Source organism: Taurulus bubalis (assembly GCF_910589615.1).
Source record: "Taurulus bubalis genome assembly, chromosome: 7".
NCBI classification, from domain to species: domain Eukaryota; kingdom Metazoa; phylum Chordata; class Actinopteri; order Perciformes; family Cottidae; genus Taurulus; species Taurulus bubalis.
The window spans coordinates 14,873,032-14,885,589 of NC_136595.1; the positions used below are offsets into that span (position 1 = coordinate 14,873,032).

The 12,558-nt window shown below is 40.8% G+C and overlaps 2 protein-coding genes across 2 annotated transcripts in view; both read right to left on the bottom strand.

Annotated features, from left to right (window-relative positions):
* Positions 1-348: 348 nt before the first annotated feature.
* Positions 349-6,949, bottom strand: LOC306739159 (uncharacterized protein). The gene is made up of 5 exons (XM_079221120.1): positions 6,863-6,949; positions 4,096-4,378; positions 2,400-2,957; positions 1,601-1,814; positions 349-1,014 (listed from the first exon to the last, which is right to left on the bottom strand). Exons 2-5 carry the CDS (start codon positions 4,367-4,369, stop codon positions 774-776), a joined length of 1,287 nt encoding a protein of 428 aa, XP_079077246.1. The 5' UTR covers positions 4,370-4,378; positions 6,863-6,949; the 3' UTR covers positions 349-773.
* A 933-nt stretch (positions 6,950-7,882) lies between these two features.
* The window catches only part of ctdspl3 (CTD (carboxy-terminal domain, RNA polymerase II, polypeptide A) small phosphatase like 3), a 13,044-nt gene continuing 8,368 nt past the window's right edge, over positions 7,883-12,558 (bottom strand). Inside the window, exons 8-11 of the mRNA XM_079221055.1 lie at positions 10,794-10,873; positions 9,995-10,121; positions 9,327-9,422; positions 7,883-8,351 (exon numbers count right to left, since the gene is read on the bottom strand). Of these exons, the coding sequence (XP_079077181.1) occupies positions 8,286-8,351; positions 9,327-9,422; positions 9,995-10,121; positions 10,794-10,873 (369 nt within the window). The 3' untranslated portion in view covers positions 7,883-8,285. The remainder of the gene's footprint in view (positions 8,352-9,326; positions 9,423-9,994; positions 10,122-10,793; positions 10,874-12,558) is intronic.

The following is a 12,558-nucleotide window of genomic DNA, read 5'->3' on the forward strand; positions in this document are numbered from 1 at the left end:
GTTGATGAATGTCAACGGAATTGTCTTTAATTAAAGTAATTTGGAAAGCTCTTTGATCTCCTGTGATTAATGGTTAAAAGAAGTAAGTCCAGCCATGTTCAGCATCCTGTTTTGGCCTCATTTTGCGCCACAAACCGAGTGAGCAGCATCAGCAGCAGCAGTGAGGACTCCAACAGGGTGGAGATGGAAACAACAAGAGAACATCGAGAGCATGTTATCATATAATGACAGTCTCAGCACTGAAAACACACACTGCAGTTTCTCCGAGAATAGCTGCCCAGTCAAACTGGTCAAAGTCAGCGAAGGAACGGAAAACTAGCTGGAAAAGATGTTTTTAAAAAGGGCTTTTATTCTGTCTTCATCATGTACAAACGTTTTGGAAAAGTTAAAATAATAATAAAGTCTCACAACTGCAGTTGCTTTGCTTGTGGTTTTTTAGGTCAAACCAAATTAGCCATATATAGAGCAGAGCTTTTGAATTACAGTTCAAAACATTAAATATAGGCACTGGAATAGCTTAACGGACAAATGTTTTAAGACTACAGCATTGTTCAAAGGCGCCCTCCGCCACTAGCAGGGAAAGAGCGCTTGCATTTCAGATAATAAGCATGTATCCACATAAAAAAAGGAGGAGAAAAAATACAAGTTAAGCTGTCACAGACTTGGAGGTTATAGGGGCAGAGTGTGTTGCTGTGCTGAACTGCAAACCACAGGAATGGCCTATTTTGGGAAAAGATCTCCTCCTCTGAAAGAAGAAAGCGCAGTTCGCCTCCTCACTGAGCGACCAGGATGTCTGGTTTGCCACTCGGGCTCTGTGATGTCTCCCCTAACCAGGAAGAGGGGGTGACCTGATTATAGAGGACGTCCTGAGAGACAAAAATTGGCTCTTTGAGATTCAGGGTGTACATGAGGAACAGATTGAGAGCCACCATGGCGAGGAGCGGGAAGACGGTCAGGCCGGAGCCGAAGCCTCGCCAGGAGCTGCACACGTTCAGGATGATCCAGTAAACAAGCCTGTGGAGGATTGAATATAAAACAGGAAATCAGATCAAGTTCAAATTTCACTGATAAACACTCACAAACTGCCTGACAGTGTTTCGTAGAGCAAGACATTAAGTTAAACTCCTACAAGAGGGGAAAGAGGTATTCAGAAAGCCTCTTTTTAAAGTACCAATACAACGATGTAAAGTTACTTGATTTTAAGTCAAACTAACATGTCGTTTTGAAAGAATCATCTCAAAGATGAACTATTGATTCATCCCTGGTGTGTGAAGGAGAGGTAAAGCAAGTCCTTCCTTCCTGCTCGCAGTAGACCACTACAAACACTTAATAACAATTCAATCACTTTAATTACTTCAACTGGTGCAATATAAATACATTCTAAATACATTTGTATTGTGTCTGTATATATAATACTGCTATTGTAGATTATTTACTGTTTTATTACTGTTTATTTATATTTGATGACATTCCAATCAGCCTCAGCTGCACTAAAGTTGTGTCTTTACATGTTAGTCTTCTTTATTGTGAATTGATCTGTGTTTTGTGTCTCATGTCTGTGGGTCAAAGTCATGAAGGAGCACTTTTAAAGGACCCTCACCTTCCAAAGATGAACATGGCGACGACTATAGGCACCAACTTCAGCTGGTCTTGAGGCAGTAAAGCGGCCATGACGACGAGGTTGAGGACGTAGAGGAGCAACTGCTCCAAGGACGCCGTGACGAACAGCTGCTGCACCGCCCCTCTCTTGGGAAACGACTCCCGCAGACTAAAGGAGGCTGTGCAGAACTGGCACGCCGCTCCCATGAGCATCGCTGCGAGGGATGAAAGAGCAATAAGTCAGTAAGCAGCTTGAATCATGGCCGTCTTTCCACAAACAACTCCTCGCTGTACTTGATCTCGTCTGACAGAATGCTTTATCATTATAATATCTTCATTTGAATACAGAAAACTGCCAGCCTATATAAGAGCCTGCATGCAAATACTCCTCACTGTCACCAGCTTGACAAGTGGGTGAGAGGTAAATGATCTGGACAGGCTTTGGTCTGGGTGCTTTTGCCACCTGCCATCTTGTTTCTGGTCGCCCAGGATGAAAAGTGATTAAAATATTCAGAAAAATTAGGCCACAGCCTGGGAGACGAGACGCGGCCAACCCCTCATTGTAGTTTCCATTTAAAGCTCTGTGCAGGAGAAGGAAATTATGTTTCTCTCCAGAGGCCCGGGGAGACGTCTGCTGCACTGAGGTTGAAAGCACATGAAATTAAAGGGGACGGGAGACTTTGAAACATTCCGCGACGAGGCGGCCAGACAAACCAAATCCTCTCTTAATCTTTATCTCTCCGTTTGTGGGGCTCACACGGCAGTTTTTCAATGTCAGTGTGCAGGTTTGTTAAGCATACCGAGCTGGATGGGGACGGCCGCCACCACGCAACAGCAGAGAGTGAAAATGATGCGGCTGGCTATGTCGGGGCAGTCGGGGGGTCTAATGGGGACGTAGAAATAGAGTGCATAGAGGATCCCGGCTGCACACAGGAGGGAGGCCAGGACTGAGAAGAAAGCAGGAACTCGGCCGCTCTGACAGCATTTACACTGGCAGCAGCATTGTCCCCGATCTGAAGCCTCCTCTGTGGCCTCGCAAGTCTCTCCCCGCCCCTCTGAGCTCCACACAGTCAGCTCCACGCTCTCTGGCGGGGGACCTATCAGAGGTCGGCCCTCGTCCACATTGCAGTCCAGATTGGTGGATTCTGGACTCCATCTCGGTGTGTCTGTGCCGTTGGGGAGGTCTCCCTGAGAGGTGGGGGTTGGAAAGCTGATGCAGTTTTCCGTGGCGGCGTCCAAATCGTGCGCTGCGATGATCGGACTGGAAAGAGTTGGATCCTGCTCCCCCTCCGCCGTCTGATCTTCTCGTGGCTCCTCTGGGAGATCGTCGTCGGGCTGATGGTGGCAGGGAGCAGGGCCTGTTCAACCAAAAGCACGTTTTAATACGCAATCCAAAACCAGATACGCTCAGTATCAACAGCAGACTCACACTAATCAATCATTCACTTGCTGCAGTCACAGTCTCTCATGTAACATTTTGGAGAGGTGGGCACATGGCTGTATTAACCTATTAGGATGACCTTCGGAGGTCAAACGCTGTTGGGCCCCTCCTGATCTCACCCCTACCACCCACTGTTCCCACAGTTTATGGTGTACACACAGACACACAGAAACCAACCTGCAGAAGTTTTCTTTTTGTCAATAGTTTGGGATAATTTCATTGAACTAATTCATAAATATGCACCACATGGACACAATATAAACGGACATAACTACAGTCCTAAAACCAGACCCTCTAATACAGGACCACACAATGAGGTCACGATGCATCTTAGTTGAAAATTGTACTTCCGTGGTACAAATTCCTTGATGAAATTAGCAATTATTAAACAATTGACAGAGGACTCTGAGCCTCTGGGGTCTCTGGGGCCCTGGCCAGTTGATAATTGGGTATCTTGTTAAACTGATGAATAAATATTACATCATCATATCATATACAGTCTAACAGAGGCTCCTCGCCTGAAACACAACTCAAGATTTGTTTTATTAATATTCCATCCAGAAGAACTACAGGACATTTTACTAACAAGTAAAGTCTCTAAGTCTTCAATCTTACCTAAATTAATTATACAACAAAGCTCTTTCTCGGCAGGGTAAGGAAAACAATAAACCTGTCTCATATTCATGTAACTGTACTGAACTCAACTTATTACAAATTAAAACAGTCAAATAGATGTGTTTTTACGCAGTGCTTTCTTGTGTCGTCACCAGCACTACATACAACTTTTATTATTATATACAAACTTGTATGGATGGATGTTGATATGTGCTCCTGCAGGTAGATCTACACATCTGCTCAACCTAAAGAAAGTATTTTGTTGTGCACATGCTTATCAACCGCTGCTCCGCTGTAATCAGCCCTGACTCGGTCTCAACTCTTTTTGGATTAAGTCTGGACTCAAGCTCAACTTCGGCCTTTGTTAATTTGCTCCGGCCTTCCCCTCAAATCCTGCAGCTCCGTCAGACAGACAGTAAAAAACAACAGTAATAACTCACTGCTTGACAGATTAGTTGCTAGTGGCGGTTCAAGCGAGCGCTGGGAGCCGCAGACGGAGTGGGAGGACGAGTGCAGCTCCTCCACCGAGGACTCGGGACTGTCTGATACCGGCGCCAAGGAGATCTGAGTGTCCAGGTCCAGGAAAGGGGAGAAGGAGAGCCTGGTCGGGTCGATGTCCTGGAGCTGGTTGATGATGTCGCTAATGGACTCCTTCATGCTGTCGAGCTCCTTCACATTCTGCTGGTTAGTGGCCTGAAGCCCTGAGGTGCTCATAGTCGCAGCCTGAGAGGAGCAGGAAGAGGTCCAGACAAAAACACAGACCAAAAACCAGTTAAAAACACAGGCCAGTAAAACCGCCTCCATTCTCCTCCAAGTGTCAGACAAATAAGTCCTTAAAAAGAATCAATCAGCGTTTCATCTTTATTAAATGGAGTTATTATTTACTTTATTTCAAGCGTCTGGTGGGACAGAAAGATGACACATAAACTCTGAACGAATATTGAAAAGCATTAAAAAGCTGTCAAACCCCAAAAAGTTAAGACGGGTTGAGAGTTGTTTTTAGATATTGTCTTCTCTGCTTCATTAGTCTGTTTTAAAAATAGTCAGTCTACCACTTTAATCAACAAAGGCAGCGTTTACCCTCCAAACGGCATGCATACATCCTTCAAGCCCCAACTGGACTTTGTTTGGTGGGATGTCAAACTGGTCATGTGAGAAAAGGGGATTTTTGGGGGGGAATAAAGGAAATCAGTGTTGATGTGTCTGTAGTTGTACAATCATCAGCACTGACAGGAAGTCAGAGTTTATCTTCTTCTGCCAGCAGGTTTGAACTGTTATCATTTAAGATTTTAGTTTTCAGGAAACCTTTTCATACAACAATATAGACTTAATAATACTATGAAACAAGACTAATTAACAGCTCCAAATAAGAACAGACTGACACATACTGTCAAAAAATACATATTTCTATTCCTGTTTTCAAAAGATACTCCACAATAAAATACTCTTTATTGTTTTGACTAAGCACTTTAAACACATTAGATAATTAAAAACGTAAGAATGATGGATGGTGCAGACTACATGCAGTGAGTTTAGACTCAATATATTTGACTGAAATATTTGATATCAATATGAGTCTGTAAAATACTTAAGTTTGGTAAATACTTTACACTTATTCGCATTCATTCCGAGAGTTAAATGATTGATACTCCCACATATAAATCGTCTCATCTTACTGTTTGAAAGAAAGCGAACGAATAAGCAAATTTCCCAAATTGTTGAACTTCTTTCTTACCAATTATGTATCAAACTGCTAAACAACTCAGTGTTAAATAATTAAAAATGTTCACTATTTTCATTATGGGCCAAAGGTAGATGTGTTACTTGCTTTAAAGCCACAAACTTTTGATAAACGTCACGTTTTGATACTTGATGCTGCAGACAGATTTCAGTTGATTACTATTGAAAGTCGATACCTGGATCTTTAAAATACTATATCTGCACCAAAAAAGTGGGATGAAATAAATTAGCTTCTGTAAAACATATATTTTTTCTTGATCCTTCCATCAGATTAATCATGGGATCCTTTAGGGGATCATAATGAAGATTATGCCACACAGTAGGACAGAATAAGTTAGTTTAAAAATATTATTGGGATTTCCAAATATCAATTGATTACCAGTAGTGTAAAGTATTTAAGTGTATTTAAGTTTTTGTTGTACTGTAGTAATTTTAGATAATACACATGTGATCAGTTTATAAAATATGATGCTTTGTTATCAACAGTACATGAAACAGCTTTAATACCAGCTTTATCTCGACCAACTAACATACAAGTAAAATCATTTAACAATACAACACAGACAGTTGACACCCTGCATAATGAGTACTTTAACGTTTTCTTGCCTAAAGTACATTGTGTTGGGAATACTATATGTACATTTAAGTACAACTTGAATGCAGGACTTTTACTTGCTATGGAGCATTTTATACTATATGCTTTTACTGAAGTAAATGATCCGAATACTTATTTTACCACTAATGGTTACTTTTAGGCTCCAATATAAAAACTCTAAATATACTTCTAGTAAGGCGATTACTAAAAAGGCGTCTGATAAATCTATCCTGCGCCACTTGGTCTGCCGTTATTGGAACTGCATGGTGAGTTTCAGAGGTTTTCATTAACATCTGCAGACTGAGTTTGGAGCATTTTCTTCTGGATGTTTTTGGCGCACTTTCAACTGTGGCGCAGAATCGGCACGCAAATCTGCGGCGAGGATGTTTCTCCAAACAAATGGGGACTTTACCATGTATAGTGCGCAAATTAGGATTCGTCGGGCTTTTGGGTCGGAGGGAATACATCTATGTGGAGTTTCTCGTGGATGTGGAAACGCGCGTAGAGGCCAATGTGCTCCTACTCCTCGCTTGAAATTGACTTTTCTCCCGATGCTGAGCAATAATTTCGTTTTACAATTCCTCTTCCACAATCAAGTAAAGTGCGGTCTCGTGTGGTTTAGTTCACCGGCGGCAGGAAATGCCCAATTTGGTGATAAATAACTCAAACGCGCCCCCATGAATGTGCGCGTAAAGGACACACAAGTCTTTCTCAAATAGCAGCGCTGAAACCTAATATTATGAGGCCATTCAGCAGCAATTACAGCAGTTGACGATCAGATTTCAGACACATATGTGAATTAATTTAGGGCAATGAAATGCCGGTCTAACGCTTTATTCAAGCAGAAACACGCCGTGTATAAATGGACTTACTTTAGTCGGAGATTACAGAGTAATTTGGTGAGTTTACTCTTCTCGCAGTAAAAAAAAAACTCTCCGTCCTTCTCTGCCTTTCTTCCCTCCCCCTCCGTTTGCTTTTTGTCTTCCAGGATCCTGAACTTCTGAATCAAATTTCAGGACGGACAAAATACTAGGATTTTCCTCCGCCCACAAAAGAGTTTTTTTCTTTGCTGGGTACCATGTCCAACACCATATGGAGCAAATAAACCAGCGCAGGAAGAGGAGGAGGCACTTTGTCTCAGTTTACCTCCACATTCAACATTAACAATCACATCCATCACAAACACGACTTTAACTAAACAGGGGCGTAAACATTTACACTCAAACTAAACCTCGAACTTCTGTAATATTCACACAGGATGATAATGTGTACTACTTACTGTGTAATGACGTTACTGCACTGTTTAAGTTCTGGATCTATTATTTTTATTTCATTAGAATGAACTACAAGATGTTCACCGAAAGATTATATCTACTGTGAAATATGTTAGCAGGTCCCTTTGTTTTCTTATTTAAATATAAACATTTGCATTATTTATAAACGTCTGGTTACATAAGAATACAATTATTTAGGCCTTTATAGTAAATATACATATTGATTGTGTAAAGCTTTTCTATAATATTCATATAATTATTTTGATTCTGTTCTGAAATGATTAGTCTATGGAGCTCATTAGCTTTTTATAGGAATTATTGCATTGTACTTCTAAAACTTAAATGATTCATTGCTCCGATAAATTTTTCTCTGGACAAATCTTTTTGTCTTGCGCTGTTTTTAGATGATCTACCAGAGATGCCAGTTTTAGTTCCCAGTCTGCTGTCAAAAACCTGAGGTATGCAGATGACAGTTTAATACGATAGCAGCATTTCTCTATTGATACATAGACTGTCATCTCTGAAAGGATTAAATCAAATACTATTTTCACCAAACTGAAACAGATTATATGCAAAAGAAAGACAAGTGGACTAACAGAAATGCTTTATTTTTCCGGTGATTTCATTACATACAAAAAAAGCATTTCTAAAATATACAGATAACAGCAGTTGATTAGCAATATAATCAATAAATTAAAAATCATTACTATGAACATCATATTTCAAGTTTTGTCTTGTAAATATAAACAAACCCTGGGGCAGCAGTTTATTGCCCGGTGGAATGAGTCTTGGAGAAACCGAACGGCCAGCAGCAGCATGTTTGAAATACCGATGTGCCGTCTTTTTAATTTATCAGGGAGAAGAAAGGAGGGAGAGCAGGTCCGCCACAAAAGGTTAGCTAGTTCCTACTGGATTCTGCTTTCGGCCAAAGCATAAAGAAAGCAAAAATGAGCTGTGAAAGTTACAAAGTAGTTAAAGTGAGAGGGGAAGGGAAGGGGGGGGGGGGAGAAGAAGAGTCCTGTTAGTCCTCTGACAGCAGCCTGTGGAAGTGATCCTTCCTCTTCTTCAGCACCTCCCGAAAATCCTCCTGAAAAAGCACAACAGGAGATATTGGAACTGAATGATGAAACCGGAGGAAAGACAGCAGATAAGCAGCCGTAGTGGAGGCATGTACAGAATGCACTGAGAGAATAAAACTGATATACAAAAACAATCTGGTTCACACTTCAAACTACAGTCCAACGTTACAAGGAAGCACTTATACATATTAATGGCTCAATTCTTTAACCCTGGAAATACCTTTGATACTCAAGTACATTTTAGGAATCAACATTTTTATTTTCCAATGTTGATGCCAATTAGGATGTTTTCTAATATGATTACCGATCTGATACGAATGCTGTCTTTCTCCAAAATCTGCAACTAACAATGACTTTTCTTATCCATTAATCTGATTATTTTCTAAATGAATTGCTTTGTCCATATGTTGGAGCTGCAACAATGATTGAATTAAATTGATTGAGCTCGTATGATCTGTAAACTTTGTGTGCACTTTACCCCTTTTGTTGCTGCAATCATGTAAATTTCCCCACTGCGGGACTAATAAAGGATTATCTTATCTTTCTTTTTTCTTTTGTTCCGTTTGTCTCTGCCCTATGTAAAGCGTCTTTGGGTACTTAGAAAAGCGCTATATAAGATTAAAGTATTATTATTATTTCTGTAACTGGTTGCTGTAGCACTAAGAACTGAGTTGGAGGCTCGCTGTGGCTGAGTGAAGGCAAGTAGTACAGTCAATACAAGATAAAAACAACAACAACCTGTATTTTTAATACGGGTCAGTCAGTCACATTGTGGCAATTACCCGATCTGTTTTAATAAGGTCTGTATCGCCGATACTGATCTGGCGTATCAGATAAGTGAATCCCTACATTTTTAGCTAGTAATAATTAAATAACTTTACTTAAATCCCCAAATGTCTAACTTTGGCGGCTCCAAATGGTCTCGTAAACAATCTAATACTTGCATGTAATAATCATAGAAGCTGATGAAATGACAGACATACCGCCGCAGACAGCTTCTCCATGTAGGGGACGAGCTTCTGGAGTTCTCGGTCCTCCGACTCTCCGGACCAGCTCTTGACGGGAATGGTGTTCATCAGCTGCAAAACACCAAAGACTTAAATGAATATAAAACGGCAGTGTAGTTGCAATTGCAAGATAATACCACCGTCTGACAAAAGAAAACAAACTCAACATCAATAATATATTTGATGTTATTAAAAGATAAGTCTGATGAAAAATAATATATTTGCATCCCGTTTTTCAAAGTTTACTTCTTCTCAGAACGGAAGCACTGAGAGGTGGACTAACACGTTGATGACTTTGATGGTCTTTTCACTGGATTTGCTGCTAAGAAGATAATTAAACGCCTATTTTGCCGATGATCGGCCTCACCGGGCCGGTGGGCGTCCCGCCAATGGATAACGCTCTCGACTTTTTACTGAGTACTTCTCAACCTCAGTCCGACGGGTCACTCAGGAAATCCCCAGGAATCACAGATGCACAGAGACAGAATAATGGTGTGATTCACGCCAGTTTGTTCACATACAGCAAGTTTAATAATAATAATAATAATAATAATAATAATAATAATAACCCAAACTGTAGAATATCACCACACAATAATGACAGCGCTACATTTTAAATCGTCATCCAATATCCCGGTGCTTACATGGTACGGGTATGTGTGGGGGGCGTTATCCAGAACAACCGTCTTGGCGGGATCCCTCCCGAGAATGCTGAGATCTTTGATGTAGTGGCCGAGAACGCAGGCGCAGTCGTCCTGATACAGGCGATGTCTATAAGAGACGTCAACATGTTAAAATAGTGTACACACGTTTCTGTGAACCAAGCAGGCCTTTGATGAATTGAATATAGGTTCCCTAAATGAGAAGCAAAGTTGAAGGAATATTTTATGATACAGGCAGCACACTGATTTTCCGGCAGTACAAACATGTTGCACACACTGACCGCATCCTCTGGATTTTTATGTTGAATTTGATCAGTTTACTGTCGATTATCTGTTCATTTTTACATCCTGTCTATGTGACATTACCAACCTGAAGGCAAAGGGAAAGCTAATCCCTAATGTCCTCACCATTATAATTCACTCTGGTGAACAGTTAGCTGAATCCCTCACTGTCAAACATCACAAAGTCAGCTTTAATTGTCAATTTCTTCCTGTCCAACATAAAGTGAATACAGATAATAATAATAATAATAATAATAACAACAACAACAACAACAACAACAGAGTGACCGACTAATGTGTCCGACTAATGGTGCGGCCAACAGCAGACCATGTAACAATTCTGAGCAGCGGCAGGAGGTGAGTGCGCTGGCCGCAGACGGGTCAGCAGCAGGCCAACATTCACTGGCTGAGTCTGATAAACCTGACGAGAATGCACGTCTCTGCGGTCGAGCAAAGAGTTTATGAAACACAAATGGAGGCAGATCGTGTGGAGACATACCGAAACAGCTTTCTCTGGGGGTCCAGGATGTTCAGTATCTTCTCAGCATATTCCTTCTTTGCACATGTGTAAACAAACAGCTGGAACAGAACAAAAACAGCAGCTGGAACCGATTGCACACAACTCCACAAAAAAACCATTTAGTTTTCATATAGTAAGAAAAAGGTTGACATATTGGATCAGATGAAAATAAATTAACGAGGAAACAGTGCATGGCAATATGGCCTAAAAATAAAATCTCTTATCTTTCCACATCACATCTGTTTTATGAGTGTCATCTATTCTATTTTTTTTTAATACAAAATAAATATAAGGTGAGTCAACAAACAAACTGTAGACGGAACAGCTTTTTTTGCGAGTGGTACATTTTTGTACAGTGTTGGCGATGCAGAGAACATCGGGAAAGCCGCTGCAGGCCGTGCTGTTCGTCAAGTTTATTTAGCGCTTAAGAAACTTATGGATGTGTTCATTACATTACCATGGCACATATTGTATTGCCCCACCATTCTGAATAATGTTTTTGTGCTTAGTTTTTACTTGCACACATGTCCTCTTGATGGCTGGGTTGCAACTACATGGGGGTTGAAAGCACTCATAATTATATGACAGTGTTATTAGTACACCATACATATCATTGTAGAAAATGATTATGGTGGACTCATGAGTAATACATACATACATACTGATCCGCCCATACACATATTCAAACTCCTAGTTATATGGTAATCTACACATACATGTATATACCACATGATACATACAGTACATATATCCTCATAAGTATCTATTAATTTGTATCAATTATAGTCTTTGGGCTTGTTTTTATCTACTTATTCTGAAAGCCTACCGTCAGTAGGCACATTTAAAGAAATATAAATCTGATTGATTGGGGTGATGACGCACTTAAAATTAGCCGATACATTTCCCCAACACTTACACATTTAACTTGTCTGATATTTTGCCATGCTTATGTCTAGCCATCCCAGCGGTGGCGGTGTTATGCTGCGTTCACACCAAAAGCTTCGTGAATATTTGCAACGCTTTCGGTGTGAACACAGCATTAGACTCTGCCATGATTATGGTCTTGACTTCCTCAATTTTTTATTTTTTTTATCCTGTTCTTAACTAAAACTCTTCCTTTGGGTTTATTTGCCATTGTACTGTTAGATAATCATAGTTTCAGTGATCGACACTTCCCCCCTTTGAAGCAGGACTGGCACGTGCACTTATCCTGATGACTGACATCTGGTTTGAATTAACAACATTGTTTGAGCACGGATCAGCCTTTGAGAAACCGAGATAGCTTGACTCCAATCATCGGGGTAATTTAAGCTGGATAATAGGACATTTGCTTTACTTACCTGTCAGTGTAACTGGGTTCAGTCATGGTTCACACGTGTTATAAAATGACAGCGCCGAATTGCATGCTGGGTAGAGTTCGTGCACACAAAAAAAGACAAGCCACACAAACAGCTGTTCGCCGCCCAACTTCCCAGCATGCAATTTTGCCGTGTAATTTTGAACCATGAGTGAACCAAGTTACCCTGACAGCTAAGTAGCTCCACTGCACTCCAAGTATTAACTGTAAAAAATAAATGTTGCCGCCTGCTGTTCTTGTTGATGGCGCTGGTCGCTGACGGCACCTTGACAGCTCAACGGCTGTCTAGTTGACTGCCGTAGAGCAAGAACAGTTGTTACAGTTGTTATATGTAATCACCGGTATATGAAAAATTCATACCGTATGGAAATCTGAAACTGGTATACC